Below are 23381 nucleotides of genomic sequence, written 5' to 3' on the forward strand. Positions count from 1 at the left end.
CCTGCTGCACTTTCGTATGGTGGATTCCACCTTTCCCACACTCCCCGCCTCAGCAGCAAGCATGGCGGAGGAGTTGGTTTTCTCCTGTCAGATAACTGCTCCTTCACCCCAATCCCACTGGCACCCTCTGTTACCCTCCCTTCCTTTGAGGTGCACTCTGTGCGCATCTACTCTCCCACCAACCTCCAACTGGCGGGCATTTACCGGCCCCCAGGGCCAACCACCATCTTCTTTGACCACTTCACTACCTGGCTACTTCATTTCCTCTTCGCTGACATCCTTACTATCATCATGGGTGACTTCAACATTCCCATTGACACTTCCCTCTTAGCTGTCTCTAAGCGTCTATCTCTCACTATCCTCCTTTGGCCTTGCTCAATGGTCCTCCGCAGTCACTCACAAAGATGGCCACACACTGTACCTCATCATCACTCGCCACTGCTCCCTATCTAACCTCTCCAACTCACCTCTCCCTCTTTCTGACCACAACCTGCTTACATTCTCTTACCACTCCTCATCCACAATCCCTACTCACAAACTTGCATGATGCCACCTCACCTTATATAACACCATAACAGCTGCAGCTCTCGAATCGGTCGCACCTCTCACACATACCGAAACTCGCAAAATCAACAGACAACCCTGGCACCACAGCCTGACCAAAGAACTGAAGCGGGCTTCCAGGGTTGCTGAGTGGAGATGGAAAAGATCCCACTCCAACGAGCACTTCACTGCATTCAAACAGTCCTTTTCAAGACCACACTCACCACAGCAAAACAAACCTACTTCTCATCTCTTATATCCTCCCTGTCTCACAATCCTAAACAGCTATTCAATACTTTCAATTCCCTCCTCTGTCCCTAGTACCTCTTCACTCTCCAATCATCTCAGCTGAAGACTTTGCCTCATTCTCCAAGCAGTAGATTGATAACATCAGAGAAAGCTTTGGCCTACAACCCTCTTCCTAACTACTCAGCCCTCCTCCTCCAAAACCAACTTCTCCACCATCACAGAAGATCAACTTCAAGATCACATCTCATCACCTGTGCACTTGACCCAATCCCATCCCACTTCATCCCAAACCTCACCACAGTCTTCGTCCCAACCCTAACCCATCTCTTCAACCTATCACTAACAACTGGTGTTTTCCTTTCATGCTTCAAACATGCCTCGATCACACCCATCCTAAAAAAGACCTCTTTTGATCCATCCTCTGCATCTAATTATCGCCTCATACCACTTATCTTCTCAAAACTACTGGAACAACACGTCCATCTTGAACTGTCCTCCCATCATTCCTCCCGCTACCTCTTCGACCGCTTTCAATCTGGCTTCTGACCACATCACTCCAATGAAACTGCCCTGAATAAAGTCACCAATGATCTACTAACCGCCAAAGCCAAGCGACACGACTCTGTCCTCCTCCTCTTGGACCTGTCCTCTGCCTTGTACACTACTCTGTCCTCCTCTTCATGGACCTGTCCTCTGCCTCCTACACCACTCTGTCCTCTCCTCCTGGACCTGTCCTCTGCCTTTGACACAGTGGACCATTCCCTATTACTACAGACCCTTTCATCTCTTGGCATCACAAACTTGGCCCTATCTTGGATCGCATCATACCTAAAGGACTGAACATTCAGCATCTCCCACTCACACACCACCTCCTTACCATGCCCTCTATCTGTCGGAGTCCTGCAAGGTTCATTCCTAGGGCACCTGCTTTTCTCCATTTAAACCTTCAGCCTGGGACAGGTTATAGAGCCCCCCGGCTTTCAGTATCACCTCTATGCTGATGACACAGATCTACATCTCTGGACCAGATATGATATCACCTCCCTACTAGCCAGAATCCCACAATGTCGCTGTCTCTGGGTAATCCTTGACACTGATCTCTCCTTCAAACCACATATCCAAGCCCTTTCCACTTCTTATTGACTTCAACTTAAAAATAATTCCCAGATCCATACATTCCTCAACCAAGAATCTGCAAAACCCCTAGTCCATGCCCTCATCATCTCCCGCCTTGACTACTGCAACCTCCTGCTCTGTGGCCTCCCCTCTAACACTCTCGCACCTCTCCAATCTATTGTAAACTCTGCTGCCCGACTAATCCACTTGTCCCCCCCACTATGTCACTCCCTTCACTGGCTTCCCATTACCCAGAGATTCCATTTCAAAACACTAACCATGACAAATAAAGCCACCCGCAACCTGTCTCCTCCATACATCTGTGACCTCGTATCTTGGTACTTTCCTGCACGCAACCTCTGATCCTCAGCAGATCTCCTTCTCTACTCCCCTCTTATTGCCTCTTCCCACAATCGCATGCAAGAATTCGCCTGCGCATCACCCCTACTCTGGAACCCTCTACCACAACACATCAGACTCTCACCTACCATCGAAACCTTCAAAAAGAACCTGAAGACCCACCTCCTCCGACAAGCCTACAACCTGCAGTAACCACCAATCGACCAAACCGCTGCACGACCAGCTCTACCCTCGCCTACTGTATTCTCACCCATTCCTTGTAGATTGTGAGCCCTCGCGGGCAGGGTCCTCTCTCCTCCTGTATCCTCACCCATCCCTTGTAGACTGTGAGCCCTCGCGGGCAGGGTCCTCTCTCCTCCTGTATCCTCACCCATCCCTTGTAGATTGTGAGCCCTCGCGGGCAGGGTCCTCTCTCCTCCTGTATCCTCACCCATCCCTTGTAGATTGTGAGCCCTCGCGGGCAGGGTCCTCTCTCCTCCTGTACCAGTATTGTGTGTAAGATTACTGTACTTGTTTTTATTATGTATAACCCTCCTCACATGTAAAGCGCCATGGAATAAATGGCGATATAATAATGACTAATAATAATGTAGTCGAGGACATAGAAGCCCCTGGAGGTGGATATGGGGGACACATACTTTACTGCATGTAGCGTGAATAGATTGATAGATACAGTGCATATAAAAGTCTTCGCGCTCCTGGCAAAATGTCAGGTTTTTGTCATGTACTGTACAAGAAACATTTCAGAAATTTTTCCCCTTTTTACCTTCATATCTGCGATCCGATATCTTATTCCAGAGAAATCTCCGCTACTATAATATGTAAATTAGCTGTTCAGAACTAAGGGCGGGGCATAGATCTCCCCAAGTCTCCGCCCATATTCTGTGCAACTCCAGTAAGAAACAAAGTGAAATCTTTTGAGTAGGAAAAAAAACAGTGAAATAACAGTGAAGTTGGGGGTGGCGGTGGCATGGGGGGTGGGGTCAGAACAGTTAATAATTTAAGAAATAGAAGTACAGAGAGGAACATAAAGTGCATGTATACTAATGCCAGAAGCCTCGCCAACAAAATGGAGGAATTAGAACTAATGTTGTTGGAGCATAATGATGACATGGTGGGGATATCCGAAACGTGGCTGGATGAGAGCCACGACTGGGCTGTTAACTTGCAGGGCTATAGCCTGTTCAGAAATGACCGTACAGATAAGCGAGGGGGAGGGGTGTGTCTATATGTAAAATCGTCCTTAAAACCCATCCTGCGCGATAATCTAGGTGAATTTAATGAAAATGTAGAATCCCTGTGGGTGGAGATAAGGGGGGGGGGGGAAATAATAAATTACTGATAGGGGTTTGTTATAAATTTCCAAAAATAATGGAAGCAATGGAGAATATCCTCGTAAAGCAAATAGATGAAGCTGCGACTCAAGGAGAAGTCATTATTATGGGGGACTTCAACTACCCTGAAATAGATTGGGGAACAGAAACCTGCAGTTCCAGCAAAGGTAATCGGTTTTTGACAACTATGAGAGACAATTACCTTTCACAACTGGTTCAGGACCCAACAAGAAGGGGGGCACTGCTAGACCTAATATTAACCAACAGGCCAGACCGCATATCAAATATAAGGGTTGGGGGTCACTTGGGAAATAGCGATCACAAAATAATAAGTTTTCATGTATCCTTTAAAAAGATGTGTAGTAGAGGGGTTACAAGGACACTAAACTTCAGGAGGGCAAATTTCCAACGGATGAGAGAGGATCTTGGTGCAATTAATTGGGACGATATCCTGAGACACAAAAATACACAAAGAAAATGGGAGACGTTTATTAGCATCCTGGATAGGACCTGTGCACAGTATATACCGTATGGGAATAAACATACTAGAAATAGGAGGAAACCAATATGGCTAAATAGAGCTGTAAGGGGCGCAATAAGTGACAAAAAGAAAGAATATGGAGAATTAAAGGAAGTAGGTAGTGAGGAGGCATTAAATAAATACAGAAAATTAAATAAATTCTGTAAAAAGCAAATCAAGGCAGCAAAGATTGAGACAGAGAGACTAATTGCCAGAGAGAGTAAAAATAATCACAAAATATTCTTTAACTACATAAATAGTAAGAAACTAAAAAATAATAGTGTTGGCCCCTTAAAAATAGTCTGGGTGAGATGGTGGATGAGGATGAGGAAAAGGCCAATATGCTAAATGACTTTTTTTCATCAGTATTTACACAAGAAAATTCCATGGCGACAAAATGTCTAGTGATAACAATTCCCAATTAAATGTCACCTGCTTAACCCAGCAGGAAGTGCGGCGGCGTCTACAAATCACTAAAATTGACAAATCTCCAGGCCCGGATGGGATACACCCTCGAGTACTGCAGGAATTAAGTACAGTCATTGATAGACCATTATTATTAATCTTTAAAGACTCCATAATAACAGGGTCTGTGCCACAGGACTGGCGTATAGCAAATGTGGTGCCAATATTCAAAAAGGGGACAAAAACTGAACTCGGAAACTATAGGCCAGTAAGCTTCACCTCTACTGTGGGTAAAATCCTGGAGGGCATTCTAAGGGACGCTATACTGGAGTATCTGAGGAGGAATAACCTCATGACCCAGTATCAGCACGGGTTTACTAGGGACCGTTCATGTCAGACTAATTTGATCAGTTTCTATGAAGAGGTAAGTTCCGGATTGGACCAAGGGAACCCAGTGGATGTAGTGTATATGGACTTTTCAAAAGCTTTTGATACGGTGCCACACAAAAGGTTGATTCATAAAATGAGAATAATGGGGATAGGGGAAAATATGTGCAAGTGGGTTGAGAGCTGGCTCAGGGATAGGAAACAAAGGGTGGTTATTAATGGAGCACACTTGGACTGGGTAGCGGTGAGCAGTGGGGTACCACAGGGGTCAGTATTGGGCCCTCTTCTTTTTAACATATTTATTAATGACCTTGTAGGGGGCATTCAGAGTAGAATTTCAATATTTGCAGATGACACTAAACTCTGCAGGGTAATCAATACAGAGGAGGACAATTCTATATTACAGGATAATTTATGTAAACTAGAAGCTTGGGCTGATAAATGGCAAATGAGCTTTAATGGGGATAAATGTAAGGTCATGCACTTGGGTAGAAGTAATAAGATGTATAATTATGTGCTTAATTCTAAAACTCTGGGCAAAACCGTCAATGAAAAAGACCTGGGTGTATGGGTGGATGACAAACTCATATTCAGGGGCCAGTGTCAGGCAGCTGCTACAAAGGCAAATAAAATAATGGGATGCATTAAAAGAGGCATAGATGCTCATGAGGAGAATATAATTTTACCTCTATACAAGTCACTAGTTCGACCACACTTAGAATACTGTGCACAGTTCTGGTCTCCGGTGTTTAAGAAAGACATAGCTGAACTGGAGCGGGTGCAGAGAAGAGCGACCAAGGTTATTAGAGGACTGGGGGGTCTGCAATACCAAGATAGGTTATTACACTTGGGGCTATTTAGTTTGGAAAAACGAAGACTAAGGGGTGATCTTATTTTAATGTATAAATATATGAGGGGACAGTACAAAGACCTTTCTGATGATCTTTTTAATCATAGACCTGAAACAGGGACAAGGGGGCATCCTCTGCGTTTGGAGGAAAAAAGGTTTAAGCATAATAACAGACGCGGATTCTTTACTGTAAGAGCAGTGAGACTATGGAACTCTCTGCCGTATGATGTTGTAATGAGTGATTCATTACTTAAATTTAAGAGGGGACTGGATACCTTTCTGGAAAAGTCTAATGTTACAGGGTATATACACTAGATTCCTTGATAGGGCGTTGATCAAGGGAACTAGTCTGATTGCCGTATGTGGAGTCGGGAAGGAATTTTTTTCCCCAATGTGGAGCTTACTCTTTGCCACATGGGTTTTTTTTTGCCTTCCTCTGGATCAACATGTTAGGGCATGTTAGGTTAGGCTATGGGTTGAACTAGATGGACACATAGTCTTCCTTCAACCTTAATAACTATATAATGTGGTCTGCAAACCTGTACACTAATCTTTTGTTGCAGGCCTCTGTGAGTTTCTAGCAGCGCTCAATGTTTTTGGGTCGGTGTTAATCACTCGGCATATCTCGGATTGATGATCTTCGCCAGCTCCTCCTGGCAGCAGCTCCACATCTGTCAGATTTCGGGGCATCTCCTGTGTACAGCACCCTCTACAGGTCACTACAGATTGCGGGGACATTTCCTGTGTACAGCGTCCTCTTCAGGTCACCACAGATTGTGGGGCCATCTCTTGTGTACAGCGTCCTCTTCAGGTCACCACAGATTGCGGGGACATCTCCTGTGTACAGCGTCCTCTTCAGGTCACCACAGATTGTGGGGCCATCTCTTGTGTACAGCGTCCTCTTCAGGTCACCACAGATTGCGGGGACATCTCCTGTGTACAGCGTCCTCTTCAGGTCACCACAGATTGTGGGGCCATCTCCGGTGTACAGCGCCCTCTTCAGGTCACCACAGATTGCAGGGACATCTCCTGTGTACAGCGTCCTCTTCAGGTCACCACAGATTGCGGGGACATCTCCTGTGTACAGCGCCCTCTTCAGGTCACCACAGATTGCGGGGGCATCTCCTGTGTACAGCGCCCTCTTCAGGTCACCACAGATTGTGAGACATCTCCTGTGTACAGCGCATTCTACAGGTCACCACAGATTGCGGGGACATCTCCTGTGTACAGGGTCCTCTTCAGGTCACCACAGATTGCGGGGACATCTCCTGTGTACAGCGCCCTCTTCAGGTCACCACAGATTGCGGGGACATCTCCTGTGTACAGCGCCCTCTTCAGGTCACCACAGATTGCGGGGACATCTTCTGTGTACAGCGCCCTCTTCAGATCACCACAGATTGCGGGGCATCTCCTGTGTACAGCGTCCTCTTCAGGTCACCACAGATTGCGGGGACATCTCCTGTGTACAGCGCCCTCTTCAGGTCACCACAGATTGCGGGGACATCTCCTGTGTACAGCGCCCTCTTCAGGTCACCACATATTGCGGGGACATCTTCTGTGTACAGCGCCCTCTTCAGGTCACCAAAGATTGCGGGGACATCTCCTGTGTACAGCGCCCTCTTCAGGTCACCACAGATTGCTGGGCCTCTACTTTGTACAGCGCCTTCTTCAGGTCACCACAGATTGCTGGGCCTCTCCTGTGTACAGCGCCCTCTTCAGGTCACCACAGATTGCGGGGACATCTCCTGTGTACAGCGTCCTTCAGGTCACCACATATTGCGGGGACATCTTCTGTGTACAGCGCCCTCTTCAGGTCACCAAAGATTGCGGGGACATCTTCTGTGTACAGCGTCCTCTTCAGGTCACCACAGATTGCGGGGACATCTCCTGTGTACAGCGTCCTCTTCAGGTCACCACAGATTGCGGGGGCATCTCCTGTGTACAGCTTCCTCTTCAGGTCACCACAGATTGCTGGGCCTCTCCTTTGAACAGCGCCTTCTTCAGGTCACCACAGATTGCTGGGCCTCTCCTGTGTACAGCGCCCTCTTCAGGTCACCACAGATTGCGGGGACATCTCCTGTGTACAGCGTCCTCTTCAGGTCACCACAGATTGCGGGGGCATCTCCTGTGTACAGCTTCCTCTTCAGGTCACCACAGATTGCTGGGCCTCTCCTGTGCACAGCGCCCTCTTCAGGTCACCACAGATTGCGGGGACATCTCCTGTGTACAGCGTCCTCTTCAGGTCACCACAGATTGTGGAGTCATCTCCTGTGTACAGCGCCCTCTTCAGGTCACCACAGATTGTGGGGGCATCCCCTGTGTACAGCGCCCTCTTCAGGTCACCACAGATTGCGGGGACATCTCCTGTGTACAGCGCCCTCTTCAGGTCACCACAGATTGCGGGGACATCTCCTGTGTACAGCGTCCTCTTCAGGTCACCACAGATTGTGGAGTCATCTCCTGTGTACAGCGCCCTCTTCAGGTCACCACAGATTGTGGGGGCATCCCCTGTGTACAGCGCCCTCTTCAGGTCACCACAGATTGCGGGGACATCTCCTGTGTACAGCGCCCTCTTCAGGTCACCACAGATTGCGGGGACATCTCCTGTGTACAGCGTCCTCTTCAGGTCACCACAGATTGCGGGGGCATCTCCTGTGTACAGCGTCCTCTTCAGGTCACCACAGATTGCGGGGACATCTCCTGTGTACAGCGTCCTCTTCAGGTCACCACAGATTGTGGAGTCATCTCCTGTGTACAGCGCCCTCTTCAGGTCACCACAGATTGCGGGGACATCTCCTGTGTACAGCGTCCTCTTCAGGTCACCACAGATTGCGGGGGCATCTCATGTGTACAGCGCCCTCTTCAGGTCACCACAGATTGCGGGGACATCTCCTGTGTACAGCGTCCTCTTCAGGTCACCACAGATTGCGGGGGCATCTCATGTGTACAGCGCCCTCTTCAGGTCACCACAGATTGCGGGGGCATCTCCTGTGTACAGCATCCTCTTCAGGTCACCACAGATTGTGGGGACATCTCCTGTGTACAGCGCCCTCTTCAGGCCACCACAGATTGCGGGGACATCTCCTGTGTACAGCGTCCTCTTCAGGTCACCACAGATTGCGGGGACATCTCCTGTGTACAGCGTCCTCTTCAGGTCACCACAGATTGCGGGGGCATCTCCTGTGTACAGCGTCCTCTTCAGGTCACCACAGATTGCGGGGACATCTCCTGTGTACAGCGTCCTCTTCAGGTCACCACAGATTGTGGAGTCATCTCCTGTGTACAGCGCCCTCTTCAGGTCACCACAGATTGCGGGGACATCTCCTGTGTACAGCGTCCTCTTCAGGTCGCCACAGATTGCGGGGGCATCTCATGTGTACAGCGCCCTCTTCAGGTCACCACAGATTGCGGGGACATCTCCTGTGTACAACGTCCTCTTCAGGTCACCACAGATTGCGGGGCATCTCATGTGTACAGCGCCCTCTTCAGGTCACCACAGATTGCGGGGGCATCTCCTGTGTACAGCATCCTCTTCAGGTCACCACAGATTGTGGGGACATCTCCTGTGTACAGCGCCCTCTTCAGGTCACCACAGATTGCGGGGACATCTCCTGTGTACAGCGTCCTCTTCAGGTCACCACAGATTGCGGGGGCATCTCCTGTGTACAGCGTCCTCTTCAGGTCACCACAGATTGCGGGGACATCTCCTGTGTACAGCGTCCTCTTCAGGTCACCACAGATTGCAGGGACATCTCCTGTGTACAGCGTCCTCTTCAGGTCACCACAGATTGTGGAGTCATCTCCTGTGTACAGCACCCTCTTCAGGTCACCACAGATTGTGGGGACATCTCCTGTGTACAGCGCCCTCTTCAGGTCACCACAGATTGCGGGGACATCTCCTGTGTACAACGTCCTCTTCAGGTCACCACAGATTGCGGGGGCATCTCCTGTGTACAGCGTCCTCTTCAGGTCACCACAGATTGCGGGGACATCTCCTGTGTACAGCGTCCTCTTCAGGTCACCACAGATTGCGGGGGCATCTCCTGTGTACAGCTTCCTCTTCAGGTCACCACAGATTGCTGGGCCTCTCCTTTGTACAGCGCCTTCTTCAGGTCACCACAGATTGCTGGGCCTCTCCTGTGTACAGCGCCCTCTTCAGGTCACCACAGATTGCGGGGACATCTCCTGTGTACAGCGTCCTCTTCAGGTCACCACAGATTGCGGGGGCATCTCCTGTGTACAGCTTCCTCTTCAGGTCACCACAGATTGCTGGGCCTCTCCTGTGTACAGCGCCCTCTTCAGGTCACCACAGATTGCGGGGACATCTCCTGTGTACAGCGTCCTCTTCAGGTCACCACAGATTGTGGAGTCATCTCCTGTGTACAGCGCCCTCTTCAGGTCACCACAGATTGCGGGGACATCTCCTGTGTACAGCGCCCTCTTCAGGTCACCACAGATTGCGGGGGTATCTCCTGTGTACAGCGCCCTCTTCAGGTCACCACAGATTGCGGGGGTATCTCCTGTGTACAGCGCCCTCTTCAGGACACCACAGATTGCGGGACATCTCCTGTGTACAGCGCCCTCTTCAGGTCACCACAGATTGCTGGGCCTCTCCTGTGTACAGCGCCCTCTTCAGGTCACCACAGATTGCAGGGACATCTCCTGTGTACAGCGTCCTCTTCAGGTCACCACAGATTGTGGAGTCATCTCCTGTGTACAGCACCCTCTTCAGGTCACCACAGATTGTGGGGACATCTCCTGTGTACAGCGCCCTCTTCAGGTCACCACAGATTGCGGGGACATCTCCTGTGTACAGCGTCCTCTTCAGGTCACCACAGATTGTGGGGACATCTCCTGTGTACAGCGCCCTCTTCAGGTCACCACAGATTACGGGGACATCTCCTGTGTACAACATCCTCTTCAGGTCACCACAGATTGCGGGGGCATCTCCTGTGTACAGCGTCCTCTTCAGGTCACCACAGATTGCGGGGGCATCTCATGTGTACAGCGCCCTCTTCAGGTCACCACAGATTGCGGGGACATCTCCTGTGTACAGCGTCCTCTTCAGGTCACCACAGATTGCGGGGGCATCTCATGTGTACAGCGCCCTCTTCAGGTCACCACAGATTGCGGGGGCATCTCCTGTGTACAGCATCCTCTTCACGTCACCACAGATTGTGGGGACATCTCCTGTGTACAGCGCCCTCTTCAGGTCACCACAGATTGCGGGGACATCTCCTGTGTACAGCGTCCTCTTCAGGTCACCACAGATTGCGGGGACATCTCCTGTGTACAGCGTCCTCTTCAGGTCACCACAGATTGCGGGGGCATCTCCTGTGTACAGCGTCCTCTTCAGGTCACCACAGATTGCGGGGACATCTCCTGTGTACAGCATCCTCTTCAGGTCACCACAGATTGTGGAGTCATCTCCTGTGTACAGCGCCCTCTTCAGGTCACCACAGATTGCGGGGACATCTCCTGTGTACAGCGTCCTCTTCAGGTCACCACAGATTGCGGGGGCATCTCATGTGTACAGCGCCCTCTTCAGGTCACCACAGATTGCGGGGACATCTCCTGTGTACAACGTCCTCTTCAGGTCACCACAGATTGCGGGGCATCTCATGTGTACAGCGCCCTCTTCAGGTCACCACAGATTGCGGGGGCATCTCCTGTGTACAGCATCCTCTTCAGGTCACCACAGATTGTGGGGACATCTCCTGTGTACAGCGCCCTCTTCAGGTCACCACAGATTGCGGGGACATCTCCTGTGTACAGCGTCCTCTTCAGGTCACCACAGATTGCGGGGGCATCTCCTGTGTACAGCGTCCTCTTCAGGTCACCACAGATTGCGGGGACATCTCCTGTGTACAGCGTCCTCTTCAGGTCACCACAGATTGCAGGGACATCTCCTGTGTACAGCGTCCTCTTCAGGTCACCACAGATTGTGGAGTCATCTCCTGTGTACAGCACCCTCTTCAGGTCACCACAGATTGTGGGGACATCTCCTGTGTACAGCGCCCTCTTCAGGTCACCACAGATTGCGGGGACATCTCCTGTGTACAACATCCTCTTCAGGTCACCACAGATTGCGGGGGCATCTCCTGTGTACAGCGTCCTCTTCAGGTCACCACAGATTGCGGGGACATCTCCTGTGTACAGCGTCCTCTTCAGGTCACCACAGATTGCGGGGGCATCTCCTGTGTACAGCTTCCTCTTCAGGTCACCACAGATTGCTGGGCCTCTCCTTTGTACAGCGCCTTCTTCAGGTCACCACAGATTGCTGGGCCTCTCCTGTGTACAGCGCCCTCTTCAGGTCACCACAGATTGCGGGGACATCTCCTGTGTACAGCGTCCTCTTCAGGTCACCACAGATTGCGGGGGCATCTCCTGTGTACAGCTTCCTCTTCAGGTCACCACAGATTGCTGGGCCTCTCCTGTGTACAGCGCCCTCTTCAGGTCACCACAGATTGCGGGGACATCTCCTGTGTACAGCGTCCTCTTCAGGTCACCACAGATTGTGGAGTCATCTCCTGTGTACAGCGCCCTCTTCAGGTCACCACAGATTGCGGGGACATCTCCTGTGTACAGCGCCCTCTTCAGGTCACCACAGATTGCGGGGGTATCTCCTGTGTACAGCGCCCTCTTCAGGTCACCACAGATTGCGGGGGCATCTCCTGTGTACAGCGCCCTCTTCAGGACACCACAGATTGCGGGGACATTTCCTGTGTACAGCGCCCTCTTCAGGTCACCACAGATTGCGGGGACATCTCCTGTGTACAGCGTCCTCTTCAGGTCACCACAGATTGCTGGGCCTCTCCTGTGTACAGCGCCCTCTTCAGGTCACCACAGATTGCAGGGACATCTCCTGTGTACAGCGTCCTCTTCAGGTCACCACAGATTGTGGAGTCATCTCCTGTGTACAGCACCCTCTTCAGGTCACCACAGATTGTGGGGACATCTCCTGTGTACAGCGCCCTCTTCAGGTCACCACAGATTGCGGGGACATCTCCTGTGTACAGCGTCCTCTTCAGGTCACCACAGATTGCGGGGGCATCTCCTGTGTACAGCGTCTTCTTCAGGTCACCACAGATTGCGGGGACATCTCCTGTGTACAGCGTCCTCTTCAGATCACCACAGATTGCGGGAGCATCTCATGTGTACAGCGCCCTCTTCAGGTCACCACAGATTGCGGGGGCATCTCCTGTGTACAGCGTCCTCTTCAGGACACCACAGATTGCGGGGACATCTCCTGTGTACAGCGTCCTCTTCAGGTCACCACAGATTGCGGGGACATCTCCTGTGTACAGCGTCCTCTTCAGGTCACCACAGATTGCGGGGACATCTCCTGTGTACAGCGTCCTCTTCAGGTCACCACAGATTGCGGGAGCATCTCATGTGTACAGCGCCCTCTTCAGGTCACCACAGATTGCGGGGGCATCTCCTGTGTACAGCGTCCTCTTCAGGACACCACAGATTGCGGGGACATCTCCTGTGTACAGCGTCCTCTTCAGGTCACCACAGATTGCGGGGACATCTCCTGTGTACAGCGTCCTCTTCAGGTCACCACAGATTGCGGGGACATCTCCTGTGTACAGCGTCCTCTTCAGGTTACCACAGATTGCGGGGGCATCTCATGTGTACAGCGCCCTCTTCAGGTCACCACAGATTGCGGGGACATCTCCTGTGTACAGCGTCCTCTTCAGGTCACCACAGATTGCTGGGCCTCTCCTGTGTACAGCGCCCTCTTCAGGTCAGCACAGATTGCGGGACATCTCCTGTGTACAGCGGCCTCTTCAGGTAACCACAGATTGCGGGGACATCTCCTGTGTACAGCGTCCTCTTCAGGTAACCACAGATTGCGGGGACATCTCCTGTGTACAGCGCCCTCTTCAGGTCACCACAGATTGCGGGGACATCTCCTGTGTACAGCGCCCTCTTCAGGTCACCACAGATTGCAGGGACAACTCCTGTGTACAGCGTCCTCTTCAGATCACCACAGATTGCGGGGACATCTCCTGTGTACAGCGTCCTCTTCAGGTCACCACAGATTGCGGGGGCATCTCCTGTGTACAGCATCCTCTTCAGTTCACCACAGATTACGGGGGCATCTCATGTGTACAGCGCCCTCTTCAGGTCACCACAGATTGCGGGGGCATCTCATGTGTACAGCGCCCTCTTCAGGTCACCACAGATTGCGGGGACATCTCCTGTGTACAGCGTCCTCTTCAGGTAACCACAGATTGCGGGGACATCTCCTGTGTACAGCGCCCTCTTCGGGTCACCACAGATTGCGGGGACATCTCCTGTGTACAGCGTCCTCTTCAGGTCACCACAGATTGCGGGGCATCTCCTGTGTACAGCGTCCTCTTCAGGTCACCACAGATTGCGGGGACATCTCCTGTGTACAGCGTCCTCTTCAGGTCACCACAGATTGCGGGGGCATCTCCTGTGTACAGCGCCCTCTTCAGGTCACCACAGATTGCGGGGTCATCTCCTGTGTACAGCGTCTTCTTCAGGTCACCACAGATTGCGGGGACATCTCCTGTGTACAGCGCCCTCTTCAGGTCACCACAGATTGCGGGGACATCTCCTGTGTACTGCGTCCTCTTCAGGTCACCACAGATTGCGGGGACATCTCCTGTGTACAGCGTCCTCTTCAGATACCACAGATTGCGGGGACATCTCCTGTGTACAGCGTCCTCTTCAGGTCACCACAGATTGCGGGGGAATCTCCAGTGTACAGCGTCCTCTTCAGGTCACCACAGATTGAGGGGACATCTCCTGTGTACAGCGCCCTCTTCAGGTCACCACAGATTGCGGGGACATCTCCTGTGTACAGCGCCCTCTTCAGGTCACCACAGATTGCGGGGACATCTCCTGTGTACAGCGTCCTCTTCAGGTCACCACAGATTGCGGGGACATCTCCTGTGTACAGCGTCTTCTTCAGGTCACCACAGATTGCGGGGGCATCTCCTGTGTACAGCGTCCTCTTCAGGTCACCACAGATTGCGGGGACATCTCCTGTGTACAGCGTCCTCTTCAGGTCAGCACAGATTGCGGGGACATCTCCTGTGTACAGATTGTGAGCACATCCCAAGCCCCGATTACACTGGTCTACAAAAAAAATAAAAATTTTCTGGCATGGACTTTAAGAACAGTTTTAGACCAATTTGAGGGTGCTGAATTCAAATCTGATCTTATAATTTCTCTATCACATCACGTTTTTGCACTATAGGTATAGAGCCCATTTTCATGAATTCCATGATAAATATCAGTAGTGTATGAAAAGTGCCGGTTTATACGGTTCACTAAGGTAAATTTAGTTTTCATTTAGTCTCCCAATAAATGTGAGAATATCTTTGTTTTCTTTGAACATGCATAATTCCCATTTGTTATGATAACGCCCTTGTTTTCTGTGCTACTGGGACAGTAGAGCTACAGCAGAGCATTGGGTGAAAACTGAATGTCCTCAGCGACAGAGTTTGGCATCTGGCGATAAGAATGTCATCCATGATCCTAGTGGATAGGAAGGACATTGTCTTTCCTCCCTTAAGGTACTGTCACACTAAGCGACGCTGCAGTGATACCGACAACGATGTTGATCGCTGCAGCGTCGCTGTTTGGTCGCTGGAGAGCTGTCACACAGACAGCTCTCTAGCAACCAACGATCCCGAAGTCCCCGGGTAACCAGGGTAAACATCGGGTTACTAAGCGCAGGGCCACGCTTAGTAACCCGATGTTTACCCTGGTTACCATTGTAAATGTAAAAAAACAAACACTACATACTTACATTCCCGGTGTCTGGTCATGTCCCTCGCCTTCAGCTTCCCGCACTGACTAAGCGCCGGCCGTAAAGTACAGCAGTGACATCACTGTTGTGCTGTGCTTTACGGCTGGCCGGCGCTCACCAGTCAGTGCGGGAAGCTGACGGCGGGGGACATGACCAGACACCGGAATGTAAGTATGTAGTGTTTGTTTTTTTACATTTACAATAGTAACCAGGGTAAACATCGGGTTACTAAGCGCGGCCCTGCGCTTAGTAACCCGATATTTACCCTGGTTACCAGTGACGACATCGCTGAATCGGCGTCACACACGCCGATTCAGCGATGTCAGCGGGAGATCAGCGACCAAAAAAAAGTCCTGATCATTCCCAGCGACCAACGATCTCCCAGCAGGGGCCTGATCGTTGGTCGCTGTCACACATAACGATTTTGTTAACGATATCGTTGCTACGTCACAAAAAGCAACGATATTGTTAACAATATCGTTATGTGTGACGGTACCTTTACACATAAACTTGGATTGATGAAGCAGTTCGTCAAAGCTCTCAATCACAGTGGAGAATGCTTTATCTATATATGTTCAACTTTTCCTGGTCTTAGTGAAGAGAAGAAAAATGCTGGAATATTGGATGGACCTCAAATAAGAACACTTATGAGAGACCCAAATGTTATCACATCAATGAATGAGGCAGGAGAAAGAGCTTGGAGGCATTGTGTAATGTGGAGCAGAATGTTCTAGGGAATAAGAAAGCCGACAACTATGAAGAGATTGTGAAAGAGAAGATCTACTAATGAGGCTGGGAAATCTGGGATGGAGAATGAGGATCAAGATTCACTATTTACAGAGAACATTGGGGATGTGAGCGAAGAACAAGGGGAGCGATTTCATCAGGACATTAAAACAATGGAAGAACGGTATCAAGGCCGGTGGGACTCACATATGATGGCGACTATTGCTGGAGCTTGATGAGATACAACCCAGAAGCCGTACATCACAGATCAGCCAAGAAAAGAAAGTTCAAATAACGGCCATTTGTCATTCATCTGTGCGCCATATATATGTGTTTTATACTTTGTAGTTTAATTCTGTAAGTATATTTGATTTGCTGTACATAGACTTTGTAATCTTTGTTATTCCTTGATTAAAAATATACAAAATGTAGTACCGAAAATCATGTGTTTTTATCATGAAACATTAGGAGTACTTTTCATGAAAAATTGAAAATATCTCGAAATCCTGATGTGATAGCCAAAAACGGAGCTCATATTTGTAATCAGCAGCCAAAATTGACTGAAAATATGTTTTAAAACCTTTTGCCGGAAAAATTGCGTTGACCGGTGTTATAGGAGGGCATGCACACTTATGCAACCACATTATTGTCGTTATTTTTATTTTCCCCGCAGAATGATTTCAGTTTGTTCCTCACTGGATTTGTACAGATTATGGGCGACATAGGGGGGGAGAAGTCCTGAGCTGACTCTTCTGGGTAGAATTATTTACATGACAAGAACCTGGCATTTTACCCCGGGCGTGAAGACTTTTCATACACTGCGTGCAGAATTATTAGGCAAGTTGTATTTTAGAGGATTATTTTTATTATTGATCAACAACTATGTTCTCAATCAACCCAAAAGACTCATAAATATCAAAGCTTAATATTTTTGGAAGTTGCAGTGGGGTTTTTTAGATTTGGCTATCTCTTAGGAGGATATCTGTTTGTGCAGGTAACTATTACTGTGCTGAATTATTAGGCAACTTAATAAAAAGCAAATATATTCCCATCTCACTTGTTTATTTTCACCAGGTAAACCAATATCACTGCACAAAATATAGAAATAAACATTTCTGACCTGCAAAAACAAAACCCAAACAATGAGTGCCCAATATAGCCCCCTTTCTTTCTGATGACGCTCAGCCGCCTCCATCCATAGATTCTGTCAGTTGCTTGATCTGTTTACGACCAACATTGGTGCAGCGGCCACCACAGCCTCCAGACACTGCTCCGAGAGGTGGACTGTTCTCCCTCCCTGTAGATCTCACAGGTTCTCTATGGGGTTCAGATCAGGTGAACAAGGGGCCATGTCATTATTTTTTCTTCTTTGAGACCTTTGCTGGCCGGCCACGCTGTGGAGTAGTTGGAGGCATGTGATGGAGCATTGTCCTGCATGAGAATCATGTTTTTCTTGAACGATACCGACGTCTTCCTGCACCACTGCTTGAAGAAGTCTTCCAGAAACTGGCAGTAGGTCTGGGAGTTGAGCTTCACTCCATCCTCAACCCGAGAAGGTCCCACAAGTTCATCTTTGATGATCCCAGCCCATACCAGTCCCCACCTCCACCTTGCTGGGTCTGAGTCGGAGTGGAGCTCTCTGCCCTTTACTGATCCGGCCTCTGGCCCATCCATCCGGCCCATCAAGAGTCACTCTCATTTCATCAGTCCATAAGACCTTTGAACAGTCAGTCTTCAGATATTTCTTGGCCCAGTCTTGACGTTTTATCTTATGTTTCTCGTTTTTCAGCCTTCCTTACCTTGGCCTTGTCCCTGAGTGTCGCACACCTTGTGCTTTCTGTTACTCCAGTAACGTTGCAGCTCTGAAATATGGCAAAACTGGTGGCAAATGGCATCTTGGCAGCTTCACGCTTGACTTTCCTCAATTCATGGGCAGTTATTTTGCGCCTTTTTTACCCAACACGCTTCTTGCCACCCTGTTGACTATTTGCCATGAAACGCTTGATTGTTCGGTGATCACGCCTTAAAAGTTTGCAATTTCAAGACTGCTGCATCCCTCTGCAAGACATCTCACAATTATGGACTTTCCAAAGCCGTCAAATCTCTCTTCCGACCCATTTTCCCAAAGGAAAGGAAGTTGCCTAATAATTAAGCACACCTTATATAGGGTTCTGATGTAATTAGACAACACCCCTCCTCATTACAGAGATGCAATCACCGGATTTACTGCATTGGTAGTTGGCTCTCAGCCTGAACAGCTTGGAGTAGGACAACAAGTATAAAAAGGATCATGTGATCAAAATACAACTTGCCTAATAATCCTGCACACCGTGTATACACACTAGATATTATTCCTTCTCACTCTCCGCTGATTCCCTTGGAGATGGAGTTGACAGATATCAGTTGCACCCGTTCTGAGTATTGTCGTCCCATTTCGTACAGAACTTTCTTAAAAGAATGGAAAGTCGCCCCCGGGCCGAAGACGTTATCCTGATAAACCTGAGGAGGAGAATGAGCAAAGGTAAACCCAGAGAGCATGGCAAAAACATGGATATATACGACACAAAACATAATACCGCCATAAAACGGAAAGATAGTACTGCCAGAGAGCGGACACATAATACTGCCATACACAGCACACATATAATACTGCCATACACAGCACACACACATAATACTGCCATACACATACTACTGCCATACACAGCACACACACATAATACTGCCATACACAGCACACATATAATACTGCTATACACAGCACACACATAATACTGCCATACACAGCACACACACATAATACTGCCATACACATAATACTGCCATACACAGCACACACACACATAATACTGCCATACACAGCACACACACATAATACTGCCATACACAGCACACACATATAATACTGCTATACACAGCACACACACATAATACTGCCATACACATACTACTGCCATACACAGCACACACATAATACTGCCATACACAGCAGACACATAACACTGCCATACACATACTACTGCCATACACAGCATACACACATAATGCTGACATACACAGCACACATATTACTGCCATACACAGCAGAGACACATACTACTGCCATACACAGCACATGCACATACTGCCATACACAGCACACACACATAATACTGCCATACACAGCAGACACATAATACTGCCATACACATACTACTGCCATAAACAGCACACACATACTACTGCCATACACAGCACACACATATAATACTGCTATACACAGCACACACATAATACTGCCATACACAGCAGACACATAACACTGCCATACACATACTACTGCCATACACAGCATACACACATAATGCTGACATACACAGCACACATATTACTGCCATACACAGCAGACACACATACTACTGCCATACACAGCACATGCACATACTGCCATACACAGCACACACACATAATACTGCCATACACAGCAGACACATAATACTGCCATACACATACTACTGCCATAAACAGCACACACATACTACTGCTATACACACCACACACATAATGCCATACACAGCACACACATAATGCTGCCATACACAGCACACACATAATGCTGCCATACACAGCACACACACATAATACTGCCATACACAGCACACACACATAATTCTGACATACACAACACACACGCATAATACTGCCATACACAGCACACACACACATAATCCTGCCATACACAGCACACACATACTACTATCATGCACAGCACAGAAACATACTACTGCCATACACAGCACACACATACTGCCATACACAGCACACACATATAATACTGACATACACAGCACACACGCATAATACTGCCATACACAGCACACACACATAACACTGCCATACACAGCACACACATACTACTGCCATACACAGCACACACATACTACTGTCATGCACAGCACACACACACATACTATTGCCATACACAGCACACACATAATACTGCCATACACATAGTATTGCCATACACAGCACACACATACTACTGCCATACACAGCAGACACATAACACTGCCATACACATACTACTGCCATACACAGCATACACACATAATGCTGACATACACAGCACACATATTACTGCCATACACAGCAGACACACATACTACTGCCATACACAGCACACGCACATACTGCCATACACAGCACACACACATAATACTGCCATACACAGCAGACACATAATACTGCCATACACATACTACTGCCATAAACAGCACACACATACTACTGCTATACACACCACGCACATAATGCCATACACAGCACACATATAATGCTGCCATACACAGCACACACACATAATACTGCCATATACAGCACACACACATAATTCTGACATACACAGCACACACGCATAATACTGCCATACACAGCACACACACACACACACACATAATACTGCCATACACAGCACACACATAATACTGCCATACACAGCACACACATACTACTGCCATACACAGCACACACATACTACTGCCATACACAGCACACACATACTACTGCCATACACAGCACACACATACTACTGCCATGCACAGCACACACATACTACTGTCATGCACAGCACACACATACTACTGTCATGCACAGCACACACATACTATTGCCATACACATAGTATTGCCATACACAGCACACACATACTACTGCCATACACAGCACACACATACTACTGTCATGCACAGCACACACACACATACTATTGCCATACACAGCACACACACATAATACTGCCATACACAGCACACACATAATACTGCCATACACATAATATTGCCATACACAGCACACACATAATGCTGCCATACACAGCAAACACATACTACTGCCATACACAGCACACACACTACTGCCGTACACAGCACACACTACAGCCATACACATAATACTGCCACACACAGCACACACATAATAATGCCATACACAGCACACATACTACTGTCATACACAGCACACACACAATACTGTCATACACAGTACACACAGATCCTGCTGACATAACATAATTATGACAGAACATAATTGTCATGTGTCTGGGTTCGAACCCCTGACCCTATGCTTTGTGGTCGGCTTCTCTGTCAGCTGAGCCACATCAGTTACAACTGAAAGGTGATAGGGCAGAAAAAGGAGCAAATGAAAACACCTGTTACCCTAAAGGACAGAAGCAGGGACCTCTGCATGTTTAGTTTCAGTTGTCCCTGCTTCTGTCGTTTAGGGTAACAGGTGTTTTCATTTGCTCCTTTTTCTGCCCTATCACCTTTCAGGTGCAGCTTTTTATACTGTCCCCCTGCTGGTATTTCCTGTTGGTGATAGTCTCCTTTTTAGGACAGCCATTGCTGTTTATGTCAGTCAGTGAAAGACCAGCTAGGGTTTCTCTCTCTGCTGTTTATGCTCTTTACTCTGCTTCTATCTTCTGTTTCTAGTTAGGAAGGAGGCAGCATATATTTAGTACATTCTTAACCCTTTATTTTGTATTTCGTGGTTTGCTTTACTCACTCTGGGATCTTTCTATTTCAGCACACTTTCCCTTTTGTAGGTAATTCACACTCTGCTCTGCCCTCCGGTTCTTTAGGAGGAACATGACGAGCTCGACGGCCTGTCAGGCAGCTTAGGTTCAAGTTGCCTTCGTCTAATCTGTGGTTAGGGCTATCTCAGCTCATGCAGGAACCACTAGGGACTGCGGGGTCAGGATTTCTAGTTTGTACAGGACCCGGCAGGGTCAGTTGCAGTTTTTAGTTTTTTTACCCATTTTCCCGAGTGAGTTGCTACATTATCGTAACAATAATCTGAGCTCACCTCATCCGCAAAGATCAGCAGCTTCTCCTCGGCCGCCAGGTGAATGAGCTCCGAGATGTTCTCCAGGGTCAAGACATGTCCTGGGGGGACAAGAGATAATAAGAGGTGACGTATGATCCGGACCGCAGCTGTCTGATGTAGGGTAACCCCCGTGTTATAGGACCAGTCATCGTGTGTTATTATAGGACCAGTCATCGTGCTTCGAGTTATTATAGGACCAGTCATCGTGCCCTGTATTATTATAGGATCGGTCATCATGCCCTGTGTTATTATAGGACCAGTCATCGTGCCCTGTATTATTATAGGACCGGTTATCATGCCCCGTGTTATTATAGGACCAGTCATCGCGCCCCGTGTTATTATAGGACCAGTCATCGTGCTCCGAGTTATTATAGGACCAGTCATCGTGCCCTGTATTATTATAGGATCGGTCATCATGCCCTGTGTTATTATAGGACCCGTCATCGTGCCCCGTGTTATTATAGGACCAGTAATCGTGTCCTGAGTTATTATAGGACCGGTCATCATGCCCCGTGTTATTATAGGATCGGTCATCATGCCCCGTGTTATTATAGGATAAATCATTGTGCCCAGTGTTATTATAAGACCGGACATTGTGCCCGTGTTATTGTAGGACTGGTCATCGAGCCCCGTGTTATTATAGGACTGTTCATTGTTTCCGTGTTATTATAGGACTGTTCATTGTTCCCCGTTGTCATGAACCAGGGTTGTTTCGTTGCTCCTGGTTCTTTTCTGGAGGGGATATATCTATATCCCACTTCCGGTTTGGAACTTGCAGCTCTCTGGCGCCCCCCTTACCCTCAGGTCAGACAGGGTACTGCACCTAGAATGATTAGTCGCCAGAAAGGCTGCCTGCTATGTACTGGCTAATGGGCACACTACAGCGAGGGCGATATAACTACTCCCACTCAGGCAGGAACAATAATTATCAATGTCGGCCATCGCTGCCAGTTTTCCCAACGGCTCAGGACACTTCCGCTGCCACCAGCTCCTATTTCTTAATTAATAATGGGTCAGGAGCCAACCCAATTAGTAGCATAATTACTTCAGAGGATGTGAAAGTACGTTATAGAGCAAGGAGAAACGAAGCTAGTAATTTTATATATTTTACTCCAAAAACTAGGCAGTGTTTACAAAAGTATATAAAAGATATTATAAGATGAGACAAGTATCGTATATACAGACAATTACAAAAATAAAAGTGATTAAATATGAAAATAAACTTACAGTTGCTTATGTCCT

General features: G+C 48.5%; 1 protein-coding gene across 1 annotated transcript in view; it reads right to left on the bottom strand.

Moving 5' to 3' along the window:
• Nucleotides 1-23381, bottom strand: part of LOC138643271 (alanine aminotransferase 2-like) — a 61655-nt gene that overhangs the window by 7411 nt on the left and 30863 nt on the right. Inside the window, exons 7-8 of the mRNA XM_069732190.1 lie at nt 22119-22198; nt 18643-18779 (exon numbers count right to left, since the gene is read on the bottom strand). Of these exons, the coding sequence (XP_069588291.1) occupies nt 18643-18779; nt 22119-22198 (217 nt within the window). The remainder of the gene's footprint in view (nt 1-18642; nt 18780-22118; nt 22199-23381) is intronic.

Source organism: Ranitomeya imitator, chromosome 6 (genome assembly GCF_032444005.1).
Source record: "Ranitomeya imitator isolate aRanImi1 chromosome 6, aRanImi1.pri, whole genome shotgun sequence".
NCBI lineage: Eukaryota > Metazoa > Chordata > Amphibia > Anura > Dendrobatidae > Ranitomeya > Ranitomeya imitator.